Source organism: Salvia splendens, chromosome 5, assembly GCF_004379255.2.
Source record: "Salvia splendens isolate huo1 chromosome 5, SspV2, whole genome shotgun sequence".
Lineage (NCBI taxonomy): Eukaryota > Viridiplantae > Streptophyta > Magnoliopsida > Lamiales > Lamiaceae > Salvia > Salvia splendens.
Genome location: NC_056036.1, coordinates 7,190,384 through 7,212,716, shown reverse-complemented (window position 1 = coordinate 7,212,716; position 22,333 = coordinate 7,190,384). Strand labels below are relative to the sequence as shown.

General features: G+C 38.3%; 5 protein-coding genes across 5 annotated transcripts; 4 read left to right on the top strand and 1 right to left on the bottom strand.

The window, feature by feature from the left end:
• The first annotated feature begins 278 nt into the window (after window positions 1–278).
• On the top strand, window positions 279–2,831 carry LOC121805187 (plant UBX domain-containing protein 4-like). Its single transcript, XM_042204977.1, has 4 exons — window positions 279–827; window positions 1,156–1,450; window positions 2,114–2,209; window positions 2,317–2,831. The coding sequence occupies exons 1-4, from the start codon at window positions 319–321 to the stop codon at window positions 2,698–2,700; spliced, it is 1,284 nt and encodes a 427-aa protein (XP_042060911.1). The 5' UTR covers window positions 279–318; the 3' UTR covers window positions 2,701–2,831.
• Window positions 2,832–3,104: 273 nt separating this feature from the next.
• On the bottom strand, window positions 3,105–4,114 carry LOC121803708 (uncharacterized protein At4g08330, chloroplastic-like). The gene is made up of 2 exons (XM_042203337.1): window positions 4,023–4,114; window positions 3,105–3,483 (listed from the first exon to the last, which is right to left on the bottom strand). Exons 1-2 carry the CDS (start codon window positions 4,112–4,114, stop codon window positions 3,105–3,107), a joined length of 471 nt encoding a protein of 156 aa, XP_042059271.1.
• Window positions 4,115–5,485: 1,371 nt separating this feature from the next.
• LOC121803342 (chromatin remodeling protein EBS-like) lies at window positions 5,486–8,676 on the top strand. The gene is made up of 5 exons (XM_042203022.1): window positions 5,486–5,729; window positions 6,514–6,856; window positions 6,947–7,015; window positions 7,785–7,923; window positions 8,314–8,676. The coding sequence occupies exons 1-5, from the start codon at window positions 5,657–5,659 to the stop codon at window positions 8,338–8,340; spliced, it is 651 nt and encodes a 216-aa protein (XP_042058956.1). The 5' UTR covers window positions 5,486–5,656; the 3' UTR covers window positions 8,341–8,676.
• A 2,589-nt stretch (window positions 8,677–11,265) lies between these two features.
• LOC121805198 lies at window positions 11,266–15,703 on the top strand. Its single transcript, XM_042204988.1, has 18 exons — window positions 11,266–11,551; window positions 11,752–11,869; window positions 11,978–12,165; window positions 12,268–12,375; window positions 12,532–12,596; window positions 12,759–12,864; window positions 12,942–13,025; window positions 13,328–13,474; window positions 13,546–13,674; window positions 13,762–13,829; window positions 13,946–13,979; window positions 14,225–14,309; window positions 14,476–14,543; window positions 14,614–14,727; window positions 14,813–14,848; window positions 14,941–15,027; window positions 15,100–15,191; window positions 15,495–15,703. The coding sequence occupies exons 1-18, from the start codon at window positions 11,438–11,440 to the stop codon at window positions 15,589–15,591; spliced, it is 1,740 nt and encodes a 579-aa protein (XP_042060922.1). The 5' UTR covers window positions 11,266–11,437; the 3' UTR covers window positions 15,592–15,703.
• A 3,420-nt stretch (window positions 15,704–19,123) lies between these two features.
• LOC121805486 (ribonuclease 3-like protein 3) lies at window positions 19,124–21,556 on the top strand. The gene is made up of 5 exons (XM_042205358.1): window positions 19,124–19,380; window positions 19,611–20,008; window positions 20,590–20,736; window positions 20,808–20,979; window positions 21,114–21,556. Exons 1-5 carry the CDS (start codon window positions 19,326–19,328, stop codon window positions 21,296–21,298), a joined length of 957 nt encoding a protein of 318 aa, XP_042061292.1. The 5' UTR covers window positions 19,124–19,325; the 3' UTR covers window positions 21,299–21,556.
• The last annotated feature ends 777 nt before the right edge of the window (window positions 21,557–22,333 follow it).

Sequence of the window (22,333 nt, the reverse complement as noted above, 5' to 3'; positions counted from 1 at the left end):
TTCGCGATTAGGAGTCCACTTGTGACCAGCGGGGGTACTATTTATCTAGAATTTTATTTTGAAAAGAAAATATAAGGACAAATAATTGCAATTCTCTTTTGACTATTCTCAAAAAACACAATATACACACACTTATAAGTAAAATGACGTCACATTTGACTTCGAAATTTAGGTTAAATGTATTTTCTCCAATTTTACCCCAGGAGTTAAAAAAGTTAAAATTCCAACTCGCAGCTACTGACAGTTACAGTCCATATAAATCCGAACCAAAAATTCCTCAACAAGAAAAGAATCAAGCAAAAAAAGAGCGCTCCAACAATGGCGAATCAGTCGCCGGAATTCGCCGGAGATGCAACTCTCGACGGCCACCCTCATATTTCCCTAATCAACACCTTCTGCGAGATCACCGCCTGCCCTTCCAAATCCGAAGCCCTATTTTTCCTCGAATCGCACAATTTCGATACGGACGCCGCGGTCTCCACCTACCTAGACGACGCCAACCCCATCGAGCCTTACGCAGCCGGTCCGGCTTCCCCGGCTGCGCAGTCGAATTCTCATTATTCACCTTCGGAGTCGCTGTCACCGTCTCCTTCCCGGTCGCGATCCCCATCTCCGCCGCCTGCTTCCCGACCGTACAGTCTCCGCTCCGCCGCTAAAAGTGGCGCTGGAGTTAGTGGTTCCGCTGCTGGAGGCGCGAGGCGTGGAGGCGGTGGCGCTGGCGGCCGAATTAGGACTCTCGCTGATCTCAATAAGAATCCTACAAATGAGGAGTCTGATAGTGATCCTGATTTTGATCCTCAGGAATACTACACTGGCGGAGAAAAGAGGTAAAATATTACTCCTTGCGATGAGTTTAGCTTAATTTTCATATGGTATTTGTCATGTCGTAGTTTACAATTTAAATGATCAACCAGTTTCATTTTGCAGTAAAGAAATTTTGTTATGCATGATAAGCTCTATTACTATCATGATCATACCCTAGCCATGTGATTATTTGCTATCTAGTTTACAATTTTACTGATCAAATACTAGATCATTATGTAGTGAATAAATTGTGTCTATAAATTCGATTACGATCAAACCCAAGCTTGTTATGTAATGAAGAAAAAAAATACTACTCTGTTCGATTTAGCTAATGCTATTGTTTGCAATTAGTGGAATGCTTGTTCGTGGTCCACCTAAGCCGAATGATGTGGATGCCATATTCAATCAAGCAAGACAGTCAGGAGGTGTAGAAGCAGCAGCTGAACATATCTTGCCTTCTTCGAGCTCAAGAAGCTTTGCTGGGACGGGAAGACTACTCTCCGGGGAGGTTTCGTCTGCTACCCCTGAGCCTAGCCTGCCTCAAAGTGTTGTTACTCACAACATCACTTTTTGGAGAAATGGATTCACAATTGATGATGGGCCTCTGAGAAGGTTTGATGACCCTGCAAACGCCTCATTCTTAGAGGTATATTGTTGCACTTTTTGTTCATTTGATCCAAAAAATTTGTTTGTAGAAACTGTTGTCATGCTCATCGTAACCTTCTTGTGATGGCTAGTAATGCCAAGGCTGTATGGATCATTGGATGAGATGAGTGGTTTTATCGTGTTTTGTTATTAGCTCCGAACTAGATCGATTAATCTTGATGTGGTCACGTCACACTCTGTTTCTAGCTTCCAAAGAAACTTAATTTCTTTTAATTCTCTAGTAGCTAATATGCTTTTAAATCCATCTCAAAAGTTTGGTATTCGTATTTTCTTCATTGAGATACCATATCGTGGCATTGCTCCAAGTTAATTAATCTTGATATGATTCACAATCTGTTTATAGCTTCAAAAGAAACTTGATTTCTGTTTTTTTCTAGTAGCTATTATGCCTTAAAATCCAGGTCAAAACTTTGGCATTTTTCTTGATTAAGATGCCATATTTATCATCAGCCTCTGCTTGAAGATTGTTTCTACTTTCTTTTGATGATCAGTTGATCACCAGAAATATTCAGTTGTATTATATTCTCGTATATGTTAGGCTTAGGATTCCTTGTGTCGTTTTAGCACTAGTTCATTGACACTTTTCTTTGTTAGCTTCCTAACGAAACCATGGTGGTATTTGTAAATATATATCGTGATGCAGAGCGTTGCAAAGTCCGAGTGCCCAAGGGAGCTTGCACCGGCAGATAAGAGGAATGCTGTTCATGCTAATCTTACAAGGAGGGAGGAAGACTACAAGGTTTATGCTCACTTCTAACGATCTAATACCAGTGTCATTTTACCTGCAACTACTTCAATATTGCAGACTTTCGTTTTCTTAGAGTTGCTCATGCTTTTGAAATGCAGGAGCCACCAAAAAAGAGTCTTCCCTTCCAAGGAGTTGGAAGAACTCTAGGTGGCACCAGTGACACAGCTGCGCCAATGGAAGCGAGCAGCATTCATACTGTGCTGACTGCTGCTCCCACACCATCCCCCGGTCTGGTTGTTGATCAGGCGCAGCCTTCCACGTCTATCCAGCTGAGGCTAGCAGATGGGACACGCATGGTTTCACGCTTCAACAACCACCACACGATCAGAGATATCCGAGGCTTCATTGATGCATCGCGGCCTGATGGACCAAGGACTTATCAGCTGCAATCCATGGGCTTCCCTCCCAAACAGCTCATTGATCTGGACCAGACTATAGAAGAAACCGGAATTGCAAATTCAGTCGTGATCCAGAAACTATAGCCGGTAATTATTTGGGTATATTATATTGCCATGACTATGGTTTAAGAAACTAATGAAGTCTTATATTTTGTTGAAAACCAATTACTCTACATCTTGATTAGCCCTCTATATTCCCACTGGTTTCAGTTTTATTTGGGACTTCTTCTTTGCATATTTGGATCTTCTACACTTCCCATGTGATGCATAAAATGTTTGCTACACAACTTTGTTAGTATAATATACTACTAGTAGTACATATTTAGACAGTCTGAATTGGATAAAATAGAAGCTACATCTGCATCTGTATTTGGTTGTTGATTGGGAAAAGCAGAGGTTACAAAACCTTTTTGATACTTACTTAATCAACCAATTGAACAGTTGAGCTTGTTTGATCATGGAATTCTTCAAATTTTGAGTCCAATTCATCACTTAAGAGTAAATGCCACGGGTCTCAGAGAACGTATCTTGATCTCGTACATCATACGAGCAGAGATCCCATCCCAAGTCATTGAGCCTTGCTTTACCAGTTGATACGGAGAGGTCGAAATGCCATCCTCCACATTCCACGCTGTGCCAATGTAGCTCCGGCAACCCCTACATAACAGCTTGGTTTGTCGTTGAAATAGCCTCCACGAAGGGAAGTAGGGTAGCCATCGGTGCTTGTTTATCTGCGTGAATCGGCTCTCATCAACGGAGAAGAAGGATATGACCCCTCGTTTCATCGACTTGCCGTACTCTGAATTGATCATTGGTATGTTGCGGTTGCAAGAGCTGAGGTTCAGTTCGTACCCACACGAGCCACAACTGCCACAAGAACAAAAAAAAAAGGGAATTAACAATTAACGAACTAGGATTGAGCATGAGAACTGGATCATCAACATCAATATTAATTAAAATTGCTTTCAAGAAATTAATTTTATATAGTACTATATTCAACGAGAACATATACATATATGACCATTTGAATTCATTTTCATCACAAACTCAACGTTTTTGGTCATATATGACTTTGGTCAACTCTTTCTACATATCAATTGAAAATTATAGCATGGCTTCCCTTCATCTGATAATCTATATAGAGAATTTCATTACATACTCCTCTTACTTGTATTAATTCAAACTAAGTTTACAACTTTAGTTTTTGAAATCAAAGTAAGACAAAATATCACAAATATCTTTAGTCCATGTAGCTAAAACAGCTCTAAAACATACTCCTCTTTACAACTTTTAATTCATGGCCTTCATGTAAAACTACAGAATACATTTATATACTATGTGAATGAGCAGAAAATATGAAAAGGAAAGGAATTGATGAAGACGATGGGTGGGAAAGAGAGTAAAACCTGTAAGATACATGAGAGTAGGAATCAGATGATGACAGTTGCAGTGGCGGAACAGCCTCAAGATCGCCGCCGCCGTCGCTGCCGAAGCTCATTACTGTGTTGTGTTTGTGTGTGCAGTGATTGTGAGTGTGTGAGAAGAATAGAATAAGTAATTAACGAGCTGGGAGCGGACAGCATCAAAAACAATGTTTTAAAAACCGGTCCGGTGACTGAACCGGTGAAGCTATTGGTTCACAGTTTAACTAGTCCAACCGATTGAATTACTGGTCGAACCGGTATACTTAAATTAATAAATATTAATATTTATTATAGGTATATATATATATATATAATATGCATAATAATTAGGAATAAATGATAAGGTAGTCAAGTGATTTTGTGGAAGTTGAATGGTTTATTTATTTTATAGAATATTTTATGTTTAGATTTAATAATGTAGGGAGTCGTGAGATTCATTTTATTTGGCAGTCTAGTGACTCTACTCCACTCTTTCTCTCTTAACCCTAATTCTAAAATCTAAACAACGCCGCCGCCTCCTCCTCCATTTCTCTGTTCTTGAATGTCAGGCTCTAATTCTTAACACAATTCCGCCGCATTCACTAGTTCTCCTCAATCTTCCTCCTTAAACCTATTTCTAAACAATTCCTCATTTTCAGAAACATCTCCAGCCATCTTCAGCCCTGGAGATTAGATTAGGAAAATGTGTTCTAAACTTCGAGTTGGATTGTTGTGTGCAAGAGAGCAGTGAGGGCAAGGGTCTACGAAAGAGAAATAGCCATTTTCAAACCAAAAATTCTCCTAAAATGGTTCAACCGGCCGGTTTTTCCGGCTCAAAACGGTCTAACTAGACAACGGTTTTTATCACTGAATCGGACCGGATACAGCACCGATCCGCAGCCGAACTGGTCAAACCGACCAGTCCGGTCCGATTTTTAAAACACTTTCCTACGCTGGTGTAGCTGCACCACGAAATTGGGGATTTATTTTTTAAGAATAGACCGTTATTTATTTTTAAATTATTTTTAGCAAATCAGACATCAATATGTTCAAATAATCACCTGTGAGGTCTAAGTATAAATCGAAAAATAATCTTAAGTACAACACCAAAAAAATGTTAGAAGAGTTATTATAGCCTAAAATTAAATTAAAGTTTATTTGCTTTATAGTTTCAATATTTGTTTTAGCAAAATACAAATACTACTTTCGTCCACCAAAAATAGTTTTGATGTTGGTATGAAAAAAGAGTTTAATAGGTGAAAAAAATCTATATAATTGCACTATGAACATTTAACCTTGAATATGCTGTATATTTTGAAGATTTACTCTTGATAAATAACAATAATATGTTAAATTTTTTAGAAAAATACTCATGTCATTGATTTATTAAATTTTTTTAGTAAAATGAGCCTAATATAGAAAAAGAACATTTATCATTTGAAGTGGTAGAGTTAAATTGAAAGATCCATTGATCAGTTTAGGCAAAGCTGCCCGCGGGCAGGACTGAACCCTTGTCGTCCGACAAAATTTCACCCGACCCACTGAATTTCTCTCTTCAACCCTGCAATTAGGGTTTCTGTTTCTCACTTCCCAGCTCAAAATTGGACCCAGTATCTACTGCACTTCCTTCGATCGCGATGGCGAAGACGAAGCCGGGGAAAAAAGACGTTGATTCCTACACTATAAAAGGCACCAACAAAGTTGTTAGACGTATTCCCATTTCCATCCACTTTGCTCTATTTTTGATTCGTTTTTATTTCTCTTGTGTTTTAAATCGTCGTGTTGGTGGTTAATTAACATGATTTTGTACTTTTTGTATGTTGAGGTATCAAATGTGGGGGTTTGAGCCGTGTTTTTGCGGCTGTTTGTTTTAATGTTTGTGGCTCATGTTTTGTGTTAATATAAATGGTTTTTTTTTTCTATTCCTGAAGCCAGGGAATGTTTGTTTGAGGTTGATTAGAATTTGGATTTTGTTTATGATTTCGTTAACTAGCTTTGGTTAAACAACTCTGTTTTAAGCTTCGTTATCAGGTTTCTGGTTGGTTATTTGCAAGTTTCAAATGCCTAAGTGCTGTCGTTTTTTAACTTGTTTTGAAGCCCGTTGATTTGTACACGTGTCACCGGGCAGCTGTTTGCTGTCGTTTTATGCTTCTTTATCCGATTTCTGCTTGGTTACTTGCAAGTTTGAAATGCCTAAATGCTGTCATTTTAACTTGGTTTGGAGCCCGTTGTTTGTACACGTGTAACCTGGCAGCTGAATGATCCCAATTCGAACGGAAACAAGGTTTTGGTGCTGTTTCTAACTTGTTTTATTGTCCTAGGATATGTGCTGCTTGAACTGTTTTAGTTTTAAATATGCGTGTTTTCATCCACCTCGGCCACTTTAAGTCTAGTTTTGAAATTTTGAACTTGATGGCTTATATATGCTGTGCCTTGATACATTCATTTAGTATAGTTTAGTTGATGTGAACTGAAATAAACTGGTGTTTGTCAGCTGGAGATTGTGTGTTGATGAGACCTCCTGATTCGGACAGGCCACCATATGTGGCACGAGTCGAAAAGATTGAGGCTGACCACAGGAGTAACATGAAAGTGCGGGTGAGGTGGTACTACCGCCCCGAGGAATCAATTGGAGGTCGGAGGCAGTTCCACAGTTCCAAGGAGCTATTCTTGTCGGACCACTATGATGTACAAAGTGCTCACACCATTGAAGGAAAGTGCATTGTGCATACGTTTAAGAACTACACCAAACTAGAGAATGTGGGAACGGACGATTACTTTTGCAGATTTGAGTATAAGGCTGCTACTGGAAGCTTCACTCCCGACCGTGTTGCTGTGTGAGTCTTAGCTATTAAAGCTTTGATGATCAGTTATTTTTTATTCTATTTGTTTATTTGTTTATTTATTTGTGGACTTTGTTTCTCAAGATATTGCAAGTGTGAGATGCCTTATAATCCAGACGATCTCATGGTGCAATGTGAAGGATGTAAAGACTGGTATGATATATATCCTACAGTTATTTTTCTTATAATATAATATTCGTCTGTGTATATGAGGGTCTCTGAGAATAATTTGTCTTCTTCACAAATTCGGAATTTTCAACTCTTCCCCCTCCCTCGCAAATTCATAACTATCCATTTATGCAGCCAAGTCGAGGTTCATCATGTTTGCCACTTTGACTAGTCCAACTAGCTGTATTTCACTAATTTTACATTTATAAAGAGAGAATCGAAAAAAAAGGGTGTTTTTCCATAAAAGATCATCCAGATGACCTCCTTAGTCCATGAATCCTCTGTGTCTAAACCATTAATGGGCTTCTTCCCTGGGTATATTGTTATGTCTTTTCCCCTATTCAAGAAATATTTTGAGTTTACAACAGAGAGGAACATGCCTGTACTCGGGGAAAGGCAGTCCAGTTTGGAAAATTTTGGTATATTTTCTACCATCAGAGGCAAAGATCTCATGCTAGAAAAAATCAGAAATATTTACTGAGATATCACTACAGATGTGTGGTTTGAGCGATTTTATTTTTAATAATGCTAATTCTGGTTAGTTAGTAGTAGGTATATTGTAGACTAAAGAGAGCCAAATTGGTGAGTACTTTCTGATTCTCATGACACACGTTTTTCATACTATTTGATGTTTTCTCTTTCTTCAGCCAACTTAGAACTTGTGTGGTGTTGGACTGAAGATTATTTTCATGTGGACGTCATTTCCTTACATCCCTTTGGAGGATATGTTTCTGATGCTTCTTTCTGATTGAAGGTTTCATCCTTCTTGTATGGGCATGACTATTGAAGAGGCAAAGAAGCTGGATCAGTTCATGTGCTTGGATTGTTCATCCGACGATGATACCAAAAGGTCTTTGAACTCATTTCCTGTATTGCCAGCTGCTGAGACAAAGGTGAAGACGTTTTCTTCTCTTTGAGTTCATTTTTCTTCTTACCTGTAGCAGTAGATGTCTCTACCCAGAAATTTTGGTCCATGGCTGTTAAAAATGATGGCTTCTCTTGAGAAGATGGTAATAGGAGAAACAAAAATCGTGTTTATCAAACTTTTGTGTTCAGGTGAATCACACTATACTCGTGTATTAGATATACACACATCACACACACACACACACACACACACACACACACTCTTAGTGGGATTAAGATAAAGTTTGGAACTCTTTTTACTTCGTTTCCTCTGTGCAGTAGCTGCGAGGACGAGGGATGATTTTGTTTCTATTTTGTGACACAAAATACTTGTTCAAATAAGTATGTTTAACCCCTTGATGATAATGAATTGTTAGGTGGAGGCGAAGCGAAGAAAGAGGTGAATGAGTAGTGCATGAGTATGTACGAGTTTTCTTGCATAGTAGTGCGCTATTTGTTGTAGTACCGTGGAATTGTACAGGGCAAAGAGAGGGAAAAGTATAAGACAAGGCCTGAGGCTTTTTCCTAATTTATGCTAACCTAGTTTTCATTATCTATTTATTGTGCAGATTAGTAAATTAGTACTACTACTACTACTACTCATTATTGTTGTTATGTGCGTGTCCAATTTCCCTTAAAAACATTGAAATTGTTGATTGAAACCTGTCGCTAAACCTAGTTTTCCAAAAAATGTAAAATATTTTGGAATTGTGACGTATAATTTGTTGTGTTTTCTGATGTGTATCTAGTGTTTCTAATTTTCAATCTCCATGTGTTCCTGCAGAGGGGCATGTAAGGGTGGATTGCTTGTTTTATCTTGTCTGGTTGAACATTGACAAGCTCAAGCTCTGACTCAGTATTTTGTGTTTTTTGTTTTTTAGTAAGGCTCGAGCTCTATTCATGCTTATAGACTTGGGCTTCAACTCGAATCAATTAATACCCCTAACACGAAAGAAACTTGTGAAACTGATTTAGGGTTTAGGTGATCGTTGTCCCTACAACTTCCTGCCACATCTCCTTCGCAGTCGTGAATGTGCGGCCATTGTCAAAGACGGAAATTGGAAGCGAAGGCGACTGGGTTTGTGAAAGGGGTAGTTTCAGGAATATTACCATTAAACTTGATCACTGTTTGAACCAGATAAGGTAATCACAACATGGAGGAGGTCAGCTTCGAACCACTTCGGGTAACGAACGAGGTCACCCGCAACGAAGCTTGTGTAGCTTTTGCTCCCTTCTGGCACCAATCTCACTTTTCCTTCCTCGATATAAAGAGCTGGTCGACCTGCCAGTCCCATGCAAGCTGGCACTTTCCCTTCCTCCATGCAGACCATCTCAAGACACCGATCCATGTCTTGCGCTCCTCGACCCCTTCATGTAGTAGAGCTCCTCCAATGGTGTCTCCACCTTCATTACTCGTGCACTTGCCCGTCTTCCATGCAGACCATCTTGAGACACAGATCCTTGTCAGGCGCTCCTCTGACACCTTCATGTAGTAGAGCTCCTCCAATGAAGTCTCCACCTTCATTGCTCGTGCGGGCTGGTATTGCCTCGGGCTAGGAGCCAACCCTTTGTGCTTTTTGGCAAAAGACGAGGGTGTTAGCATTGGAGCGATGATACTACTAGCCATATTTGATGATCGTATAACCACTCGCTAATTCAGTGACGTGCAGAAACTGCACGAAAACACGAGGATTGAGGTTATTTTGTTCTTTCAAAGCATACACCGGGGTTAAACAAGGGATGCACTACGAACTATCACCAATATCATACATGTATGGAAATAGAATATAGTTCATGTAATTATGCAATCTTGCATTGGAAACCATTCTATTGTGCATATATCATAGACCAAATTAATGTGTTGATTGGATATCACATTTTAGGAGTAATTCAAAAGCAACTTTGATACGAGAGATCATTTCCCAGATTGTTTTTATTAACACGAAACTATAAACGCTAAAAAAAACTTCATTTTACAGAAAAATTATGCAGTTTATCCACAAAGAGGTGAGAAATCTATTATTTGAGCTTCGAGTTGCAGAAAATTCCTCTAGTTTTCTCTCATATGCAGATCACTTCAATCTTGACCATAAATGCTAAAAATGGGCTCCTCAATTATAGGAATATAGGATTACAATGACATACTCCATTTATTTAGTCAGACTAATTTACTGTAAATATACAAAACAGAGATTATATTTTTTTTATTCTGTGAAACACAAAATAATATACTCCTACTATTTTTTCTTTTTAATCAGTTAAATAATCTCGGTCAAAAAATAATTTACTTTATAGTATACTTAAGTTTTTTGTATTCAGCTCAAGTCCATTTTTTTTGCTACTAAACCAATCTTGAATACAGTTTTCACATGAGCCTATTTCAAGAATTTTGGAGGTAGATTTCACGTTGTAAGAGCACCCGCAACGCGTGCCGCCGGCGTTCCGCGTGCCTTTCCGCCGGAACGGTTTCGCCGCGGAACGCGTTGCGGCGCACCATTCCGTTCCCATTCCGTGCCGGGTGCCGACGGCACGTAACGCGGCACGGCTTGTGCCGCCACGCGCTGGGGCGACGTGGCGCTCCCCGCTTCGTGCGTGCTTCCCACTCGCCGGCCCGCGAGTGGGACACGTCAGCAGATGACGCAATAATTAATTTTTTTAAAAAAATTGATTTTTGTTTTAAATTTTTTTTTAACTGTAATATTACCGTTTTTTAAACTTTTTTTAAATTTTTTTTATTTTTATTTTTATTTTCTTATTCTATAAATACACCTAATTTATTACATTTCACACACAACTACACATCTACTCTTCCTAAATCAACATCAATTCCTCTCCAATTTTCTATTTCAATCTCCTTCACAAAATGTCCGGCGACGGGAATTACGGCAGTGGCGGCGACGGATATCCGGTTTAATTGTGTGTTTTTTATTTTGTGTTTTTTTTATTTTTTTAGGATTTTAATTGTGTGCTTTTTTTATTTTTTTTAAGTTTAAGTTGATTTTTTTTTTTAATGTTGTGTGTTTTTTAATAAAGTGTGTTTGTTTTTTATTAAAGTGTGTTTATTTAAATTGAATTGGGTTGGAAATAAAAAAAATGAAATTGAATGAATAGTAATTTAAGGAACGGTTAAGGAACGGAGGGTTGCAGGTTCCGTTCCTTAGTTAAGGAATGGAGTAAAAAAGTACCTTAGTTAAGGAATGAAGTAAAAAGTACAGTGGGGCCCTCAAATAGTGGTTTAAGGAACGGTATAGGAACAACGTTGTGGATGGTCTAAGAGTATAAAATTGAATTCATTACTGCATGTAAATAAACTATATCGTCATCATCAATTTCCTACCATAGACTATACCAGAGGTCGAGATCACTCCACAAGGAGAAGGGGAGATTTGGGCACGTTTTCTTATAGTAAATGTGATAAGCTCCAAATTTCCATTAATGGCTTTGCTGCAAATAAGATACTAGAATCTTTGTAGCTGAAAACCGAGATTTCAAACTGGGAAAATGATGGTGGTGCAGGTGAAAAATGGAGGCTGGCCTTTTTCAGCTCCTTCTCCGCTCCCAAAACCTGGGAGATTTCAGCTACTAGCCCAAGCTTCTATTCCTTCAAGAACCCAAGTATTTTCATCTTTTTTTTATTATGTACTTCAAATTTGTTCCCTTCTCATTTCTCATTATTCAATACACAAAGCCAATTGTAGTAGTAATTGGGGATTCTGGGAATTGCATTTACACCTTAAACCAGGCTAATTTTGATTCTTTTTGTGTTTCTGAAGAGTGCCCTAATCTGAATTTGGGTTTATTTTTGTTAATTTTAGAGGATAATGGAGAAATTGCCAATGAGTGGGGAAGTTGGTGGTGCTGGTGGTGCATATTCATACAATGCTTTAAAAAGATTGGATAATTTGTGGACTAGCATTTGCTCTGCTTCATCAGGTTTACTTGAGTTATATCTCAACTTCTATAGTTCCTGTGTTTCCTTGATTTCAGTTTAGGGTTTTAAATTGAAGAGAGAGGATAAATGTCCCAAAATTTGAATTTCAGTTGTGCAAGAACCTCAGCAAGTAGTTTCCAATGTTCCTGGTCTGTTTCGAGAATCGGAGATGCCTGAGAAGTGTGGTGATGTGTTTGATGTGGTAGTTTGTGGTGGTACATTGGGGGTTTTCATTGCTGCTGCTTTGAGCTCTAGAAGCCTTCGTGTTGGGATTGTCGAGAAGGGTGTACTCAAAGGGGTATTGTGGTTTCTGCTGGCTTTGTCGTTGGATCTTTGGAGGGACGAACGAGCTTCAAAAATGGTAGCTAACTCTTGACCATTTCCCTTTTGTGATGGCCAGAGAGAGCAAGAATGGAATATATCCAGAAAAGAGCTTTTGGAACTTGCTGAAGTCGGTGTTCTAACAGAAGACGACATTGATTGTGTTGTTGCAGCTAGTTTCAATCCCGTATGTTGCTTCATCTCATTTGTTAGTTTGTATCTATGACTTTCCTTAGAATGAGCATGAGAAATCTAAGAATAAAGTTGGATTCATCTCGCTGGGAAGAGGTTTCTTGTTTTAATATGACGTGATTGATGCCTATCGTTTCTATGACTTTGGCAGAACAGGTGTGGATTCGAAGGGAAAGGCGAGATTTGGGTTGATGACATTCTCAATCTTGGTATTTCGTAAGTTTAGTATGAGTTACATTAACTGCGTTTAACTCTTTATACATAAGTGAACATAGGCATCTCTTATGCAAAGAACATAGAAGTCCTTATGTATTGAAACCGTCCAGTTCTATTAAGCCGTATATTTGTATAGTTTATATTTTTTCATATAATTTGTAGGCCTTCCAAGCTCATAGAAATCGCAAGAAAACGGTTTGAATTCCTTGGTGGTGTCGTATTGGAGGGTTGCAGTGTATCTAACATATCAATCTACGAGGATGCAGCTGTGAGCATATACATATACCTACAATTTGAAGCCTTGAAATTGAAAAAAATCTGACTAATTTCTCTGTTTTTTCACAGGTGTTACAACTATCGGATGGAAGGATTTTATCTTCACGTCTCATTATCGATGCAATGGGAAATTTTTCTCCTGTTGTTAGACAAGTTGAGCATACTATATATACATAGGGGAAGGTTCAAATGAGAATATGAGAACCAGTTGCACCGAACGTGTAAAATAACTCAACTGAACGTATAGAGTATCTGAACTGTGATAATCCTAAAAGTTATTTTAGTGTTCTCACGGTGCAGATACATTAAAAATTCAGTGAAGTGTTCTCACATTCTCGCAATACAGAGTATATAATAACATTATTCATTCATCCGAAATGAAATTCATAAAGCTATAAGTTCATTTGTTGATAAAATTGTGTAAAGCTTCATTCTGATGCATTTGAGTTTTACAGATTAGACGAGGAAGGAAACCGGATGGCGTCTGCCTAGTGGTCGGCTCTTGTTGCCGTGGTATCAAAGAGAACACCACGAGTGATGTCATATTCAGCAGTGCTTCAGCGAAGAATGTTGGAAAGTCAGTAGCACAGTATTTCTGGGAGGTGAAATGAGCTTCCTACATGAACATTTTTTTTCTAGCTGACTGTTTTGTGTAATATTTAGTCGTTTCTAGGCGTTTCCTGCTGGCTCGGGGCCTCTTGATCGAACCACGTATATGTTCACCTACCTCAACCCAGAACCCGGATCTCCCCTACTGGAAGAACTGCTCGAAGATTACTGGGAACTGATGCCAAAGTATCAAGTAATGCTCCTCATATTCTCAATTAGATGCCTGACTTTTATGTCTTAATAGCTCGACTCTCTTAATTCGTTTGTTTGAACTTTGCAGAATGTATCTCTTGATGATCTAGAGGTCTTGAGGGTGATATATGGCATTTTTCCTACTTATCGTGACAGGTAACTGTCTGCAGCTGATTATAAACTATCAAAATACAAGCCTTAGTACACAACTATGTGAATCTGACTAATTTTGTTGCTGTTTTCTGCCTAATTATTTTTTACTGAACCAACAGCCCGTTGCCAGCTGCTTTTGATCGCGTTCTACAGGTCTTTTACCCGCCATTTTTGTTTAAAAGTCAGTAAATTATGCTTGTTGTTCGTTGATTGCCCCCGGGGTTCATTGCCGCAAAAATCACTAGTGTTTTCACATAATTCCTAATCCGACATGACTTTTAAACCTCACAAATTTTACACCACCTTCTGGTTTTGGCGCCTACATTTTAATTCTCCTGTCGAATTTGCAATTGATTTTTGGTGCAACTAATCCTTGCGACTGAGTGTGATCTCTACAGTTCGGGGATGCAAGCGGCATACAGTCCCCCGTTTCGTTTGGAGGCTTCGGGAGCTTGACAAGGCACCTCGGAAGATTATCAGCAGGTTGTTCGCTACTGAATTTATCGGCATTTTTCTTATGTACACAATGGTTTTAGACAGCTTCGGATAAAACAAATGATCAGCATTTTCACCGTATTTTAGAAAAATGTAGTTTAAGATGCCTGTTTATCAACTAGTTTTTATGTGTTTTTTTTTATTGAGGTTTAAGGTATACATGAAGCAATCAACAATGATCTTCTTGATTCCAAGAGCTTATCGTTGCTAAATCCATACATGGTTAGTTAACTTCTTCTCTCCCTAGAAAACCTAAAACGGCTCGTGTTGATAAAATCTTTTGTTCCTGCAGCCAAACTTGAGCTCGTCGTGGCTGTTTCAAAGAGCCATGTCCGCGAAAAGACACTCCAATGTTTCGCCTACTTTCATAAACGAGCTTCTATATGCCAATTTCGCGAGCATGGAGGTGCTAACACTAATCTGATTTTTGTTTCTTGATAAATAGTGTTCTTCATCGTCTCACATTATTGATCTTCGTGTTTCTCCACCAGAAGCTAGGAGATCCGGTGCTTAGACCGTTTCTTCAGGTCAGTAAGTATATATGTCTGTCTCGTTATACTCTACAATCTGGTTCGAGCCCAAAATACTACTACTAAAATTGGACTTCACAATTTTGCAGGATGTCATACAATTTGGCCCTCTTGTTAAGACATTAGGCCTAGTGATGCTATCTCGACCTCAAATCTTGCCATCGATTTTTGAGCAGGTATATCTCATTTTTCTTGAGAGAGAGAGAGAGATTTGGGTTGACAGAGTGCTTATGATTCTTGCAATGTAGGTTGGAATACCAGTGCTTCTTGACTGGTTGGGACACTTTGTGATGCTTGGATCCTACACATTCCTCTCTTGTTACGTCGACCCTTTGATTAGGTAATGAAAAACATGTGGCTTTTTAACCCTCCCGATTTCCATGAAACGTAGCTAGAGTCTGCTCTCTTTCTGCCGAGACGTGCTGGCATGTATAGGCCGGGGGCAGATTTAGGGGGCTTCAGCACCCGTAACCAGATTTTAAATTTTTTGTTGTTGTATATTTATATATTTTTTAAAAAAACCTTATATTTGTTGTTTATTGCAAGAGATTTTCGATTTTAGCTCCCCCAAACTATTTTCTTGAAGTTGTTTCTTCGTTCTGGTAGTATATGTTTTGAGAATTCATTTTGAGGTTTTTTGCAGGCCATTGTTGAAGAGATTTCCAGCAAGAATGGGATATGAATGGAATCAGAAGCTTGAGGCTTGGAAGTATGGATCTGGTCTAGATTATGAAAATTAACAAAAAAATGATCACATTTTAAGCATATTTTTAGTAGATTATATATAGTGTAATTTGGAGCTAATGTCAAGAAATGGTGTTTTTTCGATTTGGAAATTATATTGCATTCTCATCTTACTGTTTCCACTAAATCATTAAATTCATATACCATTAAAAACTAATTATAAATATGGAATCTAACTTTTTTCACGTTTTTCTTTTACTACAAAACTAAACAATTTTTAAAAACTTGCATTACTGAGCCAAAAAATATCTTGATGGATGGATGGATATGTTAGTGTAAATTTTTGTAAGTGAGAAGTGTGGGAGATTTATAAAATAAAATACTAGTATGATTTTGTTATAATGAGGTACGTAGTATTTTTTTTATATTATCTCTAATTTTATAGAACTACAAAGGGAGGTGAGGCCAATCCATAATCAACTTTGAAAATATCTATGCAATGTAGTTCTTTTAAATAATACAAATACAAATTAAGTGGTTGATAAAGTATGGTTTTTAGTCAATCATGTAATTATTTTTTTTGTCCAAAATGTCAATACAATTCAGTAAACCAAAAAAAAAGGCAAATTAGTCTAATCGTTACATTTCAAATCTTCCATATATTCTCTAATCTCATCAAGTATACTTTATTCTTTTATTTACATGTATATAAACATACATGATCATTGATCAAGTTAAGTTTTTGCCAATTAGGCTCATTTACTTAGATCTTATCTATATATTCGTATTGTTGATGAACACCTGGGAAAAAGGGTGACATTTGAATCTCCATTATTCGATTAGTCAAATAAGAGCATCGTTAACGCGCTGGGCAGGGCCGCAAATCGCGAGTCCCGGCCCGTCCCAAGCATTGGAGGAGGTGGAGTCACGGCCCAGGCCTGTCCCGGGGCCGCATTTGCGGCTCGGTGACGGTCCCGCGGCCCGGCCTGGCAGGCGATGGAGCTTCCTGTTTGAACAGGCCGGACTGCTACTGTTCACGGATTTGCAGATTTCTGGAAGAGGAAGAAGAGGGAGGGGGAGAGGAAGAAGATGGAGAGGGAGAGGGGCGAGATCCTATGTGTATTTTTTAAAATTTTTAAAATTTTTTTTGCACTTTTTTTAATTTTCTAATTTTTTATAATTTTTAGTTTATAATTTATTATTTTTGTATTAAAAATGAATTTCTCGTGTTATAATTGCTCAACGTATTCTATTTTACGAGTAAAATAAGTTAGAGTTGTGAATAATGTCATTTATTAGTTGCGGCCCGGGTTGGGGCTTGTCGTGTTAGAGCAGTTGTGGGCCGGGACTCAAATTTAGGGGAATGATGACATGGAGGGGACTTGAGGCCTGAATCCGGGACGGGGTTAATGATGCCCTAATAAGTCATGATTGAAAGAAAAATACTAAAAAAGAAACCTTTTTTTCTTGGAAAAGGGAAGTACTATCATTTTTCTAAAGATGGCTCTTTAGACAATTAGACTAATGATGTCTATATTAGACTATGTAGACCAATAATAGCATATAGTGTGATCAATGGTATATGGGTTATTTGCAAAAGCTTTAAAAAAGTGATATTGTTGACTATTGAGTGAATTTCTAGTATATTTGCAAATGCATACATGCTTTAGCATTTTCGCAGCTAGTGTGACATCAAATAGATCTTGTATGTGTGCTAGAGTAATTATGAATTTGGTAGATGGTTGTATAAAATAATGTCTATTTTAAATATGGGTCCCATACAATGAGATGTGCTAATTATTACATTCACGATCTGTTCGAGTCTTCGAAATGTATGATTGGACAAAGTATAAATGCATAAATGAATTCCTGCCTCATATAATACTGATAATTAATTATAATAACTTCTTTGAAAGGTATAAATGTGAAATATTGTCATACTGTATTTGCATTTGTTTAAAAGATGGATTTTTACCCCAGGGTAGGAAACTGGAAATCCCAAGACACAAATACACATACATATTCTTAATTAAATTCTGCAAAATTTATATCAACAAATAATTCAAATGTTAGAGAATAGATACTACTCCATACTCGTCTATGAAAACTAATTCAAATTTTCATTCTAATACGTCTACCAAATTAACAGACATTTTCTCATGGCAGGAGGAAATAAGTACAGTTTGTTAACTAAACCTTCCATTTCAATACATTTATTCTATTTATTTTAAAGGAAGAAGTATATATCTTTACGTGAATCTGAAAATTGTTGCAATTAAGCTCTCGCTCAATTTGAATATTTGATCTGTAGCTAAAATATTCTTTATAACATCAAAATATATACAAGGAAAAGGAAATGTATAACATATATCTATACACAACCTCACTATCTACATTGAAGAAAAAGAAAAAAGAAATCCATACACTAAGAGCATCCACTATAGGGGGAAAGGGGGCGGACGGAAAAAGGGGGCGACGACGGGGCGGTCTATAGTGGGGGGACGTCCGCCCCGGGGCGGACAGAAAAAAGGAGGCGAGGGTGGGGCGGTAGAGGGGTCGGCGACAAGGGGGCGAGGACGGGGCGATGGTGGAGGGGGCGGGGCGAGTCCGGGGTGATTGCAGGCGACGTATAGTGGGGCGACGGGCGATGGACGTCCGCCCCATTTGCTTTATTTATTTATTTTTTTCGAAAATTACACCTATAAATACCACTCCTCCATCTCTCATTATTTTCACATCATTCCACCTCTTCACATATATATTTTCTCTCACTGGAATTTGTAAATTGAAATGAACGATTTGTGGAACGACGCGTGGAATTATCTGATCCAAGAGGTGCAGTACGAGGTCGAGGAGGAGAAAGCGGCGCGAGCGCGGAAAGCACAACGGAAGTGGCAGATGGCCCGATCCCTCGTGCGATTAATTTTAATTTCTTCACTTATAGCCGGTTTTTTATAATTACGTATAGTCCGGTAAATTTTAGTACTTATAATTGAATTAAAATTAAAATTAAATTTGGTTATTAAAATTTCGGGGTTATTGGAAGTGTCCGCCTATAGTGGGGCAGTGGAGGAAAACATAATCTCGTACTACGCACAAACATGAAAAACTTATTACTATGTTTTATCATGTTTGTGTGTGTAGTAGGAGATATAGTAAGAGAAGTTATAGGTGATCCTTAAGGGTATTCATGCCGTTGCTCATATTTCATCTCTATTTGTTACTCTATGTTGTTGGATTGTCGCCACAACCCACTAATATTGATTAAAGTTGATGAAATTTTTGCTAATACTCCATTCGTTCCATAGTAGTGGAGTCATTTTACCATTTTAGTACGTTTCATAGCAGTGGAGTCATTTTATTTTTTAGTAAAAATCAACTCATTTCTTTTACTTATTTTACTCTCTCTTTTCTCTTCATCTCTTAACCTTTTTCATTTTCTACTTTATTCTTCATTTACCTTACTAACTTAACATATTTTTTTTAAAATTGCGTGCCGAAAAGAAACGGCTTTACCGCTATGGAACAGAGGTGTAATATAGATAAGTAATTTTGTAAAATATAGAGTAAATGAAACGATTAGCGCTGAACTGCTCAAACGGTGTCGTATACTGATACACTACTCATGAGCTGCCGTTCATCTACCTTGTCGCCATCGGCGGCATTGCGCGGTGCTGAAGGCCGCATATAGTTTCGAACTTTTGAATTCCAGTGGGATTGAGACTGCATTTGGCCGAAATCGGGATTGAGAATGGCGGAGTATCAGCAGGAATTGGTCGTTTAAGCTGAAATGACTTCGTTGTGGGAATCTCTATTTCTTCCTGCCAAGCGCCTCCGTATATACGGTATGTTCCCTGCTTTCTCTCTGTGTCTTTTTGGGGATTTCCCCCACTCTCTTTAAATTCATTCGAAATAACTGCTGGGTTATCATTTGCTGATTTGTGATGTACTCTAGTTCGTAAACCTAATTGAAATTTCTGAATTATTTTAATGGTAAATTTTGTGAAATTTCTGATGCTGATGCTATTAGTGTTTTTAGTATCTAAATGTAGCATGATTGCTTCTTCTCTGCCAGGAAATATTTTATGTAATTATCTGAAGAGCATCAATGGCAGGAAATTAGATCTATCACTGGTTCAAGTTGAAGCAGAAAATAAGTCACTACAGAATCTTAAAGAAGTTGAGAGAATAATAGGATATAGATTTAATAACCGTAGCTTACTATACGAAGCGTTTACACATCAATCCTACCAGCAGGGTTGCGTTTCATATGAAAGGCTCGAGTATATTGGTGACTCGGTGCTTAATTTTTTGATAACAAAGGAACAGTTTTCCAAGTACCCGGATCTAGCACCGGGGTTGTTGTCCCCACTTCGAGCTGCCAATGTTGATACGGAGAAGCTTGCACGGGTGGCTGTCCAGCGTAACTTTCACAGATACATCCGTTTTGGCGCTAAAATCTACACCAAAAGGGTATGTTGATTAGCTTCAGATTGTAGTATTAGTGACTTGATCATATGCTTTAATTCTGTCTTGTGGATTGAATGAGCAATTTTTACGTTAGTGATTAGCCATTTTACTGAATCTATGTAAGTCTGACATGATTCTACACAGGCAGGATCAAGTTGTTCATAGTTGGAGTTATACTGAGATACACTAGTTGGTGTGGACTAAGGAATGATTTCGTAGTTGTTCTGATACCGTGTGAGGAGAACTGATGCACCATCTTTGAACATACATACTGATGTACCATCTTTAAATGTACATAGTTTAACTATATGCATAGTTAGAATCACTGAGTCTTAGAGCAATGACAGGGGAAATTTCATTTCCAATCAACAATCTCAGCTTGTTACATTGCTAACATAGTTTAACTGTAGTAGTATATTTGTTGGGAATGATGAGGAAACTGTGAATTTGGTGATTACAAACCGGGATTTCAAGATAGGTCATTTTCTGCTAACTTTTTCTTCTGGCTTCTTTCTTGCCAACCATGTTGCTCTAAAATTTGTTTTCTTAGATTTTCAAACTCAATTATTTTAGATCTTTTGCAGATTCAGACATTTATCAATGCTCTTCCTAAATATCCATTACATTCACATGGCTTGATTCATACCCCGAAAGTGCTTGCTGATGTTGTTGAATCAACTATTGGAGCTGTTTACGTTGACAGCAGTTATTCAATTGATACTACATGGGAGGTAAGGTGATTTTTAACCAACTCATTTAGCTGCTCGTAAAACTGTGTAACGGCGGTTTTGGTTTCGTGCAGGTAGCCAGCGATCTAATACAACCCATAATAACCCCGAGAATGCTTGAAAAACACCCCGTGAAGAAGCTCTACGAGATATGCCAACAACACAAGCTTGAAGTGAAACTAGTGGATCTATGGTCGAGAGATGGAACTTACAAAGTTTATGTCGACGGTAAACTTAGAGGGACAGGTACGTCCCACGCAAAGAAGGAAGTAGCGCTGAGCAGAGCAGCAAATGCTGCTTATAAAGAAGTTTTACTCAATCTGAGCCCAAAAACTTAAATGAAGCCTGCTAATGACTTGTTTTTCAACAATGCGTATCAGTTTTTGTATTAAGCTATGGATTCCATTCTTGGATTTTCACGGCCCAAGGGGACGACTTCATCGAGTTGTTTCTGAGACGCTTCACAATTTATTGGCGCACCAGACTTGCTCTCACCTGTCACGTGTCTTGCTTAGCCCTCGACCACAGGTTTTGTGTGACCTGGTCCCAGAGGAGGTTTTATTGAATCCATCATCACTCGTCAGAACAAAGAACATTTGACATGGCCCATGGAGGGTTGTTTCTAGCTAGTTCAAGTCGATGAATAATGCTCAGTTTTCTAATAGCAGTCGATAGGGTATATAACTTATCTATCTTGGAGTTATATGACCAAAATTGACTTAAAATGTTTGTTGTTATCATGTACTTGTTTATGAGATAAATCGTTGTACTATCTATGTTTATGTAAAATGCTAGTATATGGCTTAGTTATCTTTTTGTTGAAGCTGTATAGTGTGTTAGAGTTACAACTCACACACACACACACACACTTACTGACTTGAAGTCCCGATCTGTTGGTTGGAAGGAAAGTGTTGTACCAATGGAACTGTGCTTTGTCGTTTGTTGAAGCTGTATATTTAATGCCTTCGTTTGGTTCACCAACTTGCACCTGATTTTAGTTTTACATGGCTTGTAAAATGTTTCAATAATGGCATGGCCATACTATTTATCGACGACTGCCATGATTCACGATTTTTTCCCTTCCAAGAAATCCGAAGGCAACGATCAGTTGGATCTTGAAAAAAATCATGGCACCACAATTTTGTAGTCATCTTTAAGTTGTTTATTTTGCTTTAATTTAAAGGGTGGAGGATACAGTTGTCCAACCCTGCTTTGGATACAATCTATATACGTAGCAGATATTTCCTTTTCCCACTCGACTGATGTGAGTGTGCAACACCAGTCCTCGAATTGCCGATTGCGCCTCATTACATGCCGGTTTTGTGGAGACATGGTTCAAGCTGGGAGGTCAGCTGCTGATGCCCGAGACCGTATTAGAGGATTATCAGAACATGAGAGTATTTGTGGATCAAGAACTGCACCGTGCGATTCATGTGGCCGATCCGTCATGCTCAAGGACATGGATATCCACCAAATCGCACTCCATCCGAAGAACTAGTAGGCGTCTCCCCTTTCGGTCCTCGGATAATTGGTATATATTCAACCTCTTTAGTTAGGATGATTGGGATATAGTTCTAAGTTGTATTTGATATCATTATTG

Bases quoted from the DNA above. Each gene is read 5' to 3' on its own strand.
- LOC121805187 (XM_042204977.1), top strand. From the start codon at position 319: ATGGCGAATCAGTCGCCGGAATTCGCCGGAGATGCAACTCTCGACGGC. The intron at 828-1,155 runs GTAAAATATTAC...GTTTGCAATTAG, and splicing joins TACACTGGCGGAGAAAAGAG to TGGAATGCTTGTTCGTGGTC. The intron at 1,451-2,113 runs GTATATTGTTGC...ATCGTGATGCAG, and splicing joins CAAACGCCTCATTCTTAGAG to AGCGTTGCAAAGTCCGAGTG.
- LOC121803708 (XM_042203337.1), bottom strand. From the start codon at position 4,114: ATGAGCTTCGGCAGCGACGGCGGCGGCGATCTTGAGGCTGTTCCGCCA. The intron at 3,484-4,022 runs GTTTTACTCTCT...TTCTTGTGGCAG, and splicing joins TACTCTCATGTATCTTACAG to TTGTGGCTCGTGTGGGTACG.
- LOC121803342 (XM_042203022.1), top strand. From the start codon at position 5,657: ATGGCGAAGACGAAGCCGGGGAAAAAAGACGTTGATTCCTACACTATA. The intron at 5,730-6,513 runs GTATTCCCATTT...GGTGTTTGTCAG, and splicing joins CACCAACAAAGTTGTTAGAC to CTGGAGATTGTGTGTTGATG. The intron at 6,857-6,946 runs GTGAGTCTTAGC...TTGTTTCTCAAG, and splicing joins ACTCCCGACCGTGTTGCTGT to ATATTGCAAGTGTGAGATGC.
- LOC121805198 (XM_042204988.1), top strand. From the start codon at position 11,438: ATGATGGTGGTGCAGGTGAAAAATGGAGGCTGGCCTTTTTCAGCTCCT. The intron at 11,552-11,751 runs GTATTTTCATCT...TGTTAATTTTAG, and splicing joins CTATTCCTTCAAGAACCCAA to AGGATAATGGAGAAATTGCC. The intron at 13,830-13,945 runs GTAACTGTCTGC...CTGAACCAACAG, and splicing joins TTTCCTACTTATCGTGACAG to CCCGTTGCCAGCTGCTTTTG.
- LOC121805486 (XM_042205358.1), top strand. From the start codon at position 19,326: ATGACTTCGTTGTGGGAATCTCTATTTCTTCCTGCCAAGCGCCTCCGT. The intron at 19,381-19,610 runs GTATGTTCCCTG...CTTCTCTGCCAG, and splicing joins CAAGCGCCTCCGTATATACG to GAAATATTTTATGTAATTAT. The intron at 20,980-21,113 runs GTACGTCCCACG...AATGCGTATCAG, and splicing joins CGGTAAACTTAGAGGGACAG to TTTTTGTATTAAGCTATGGA.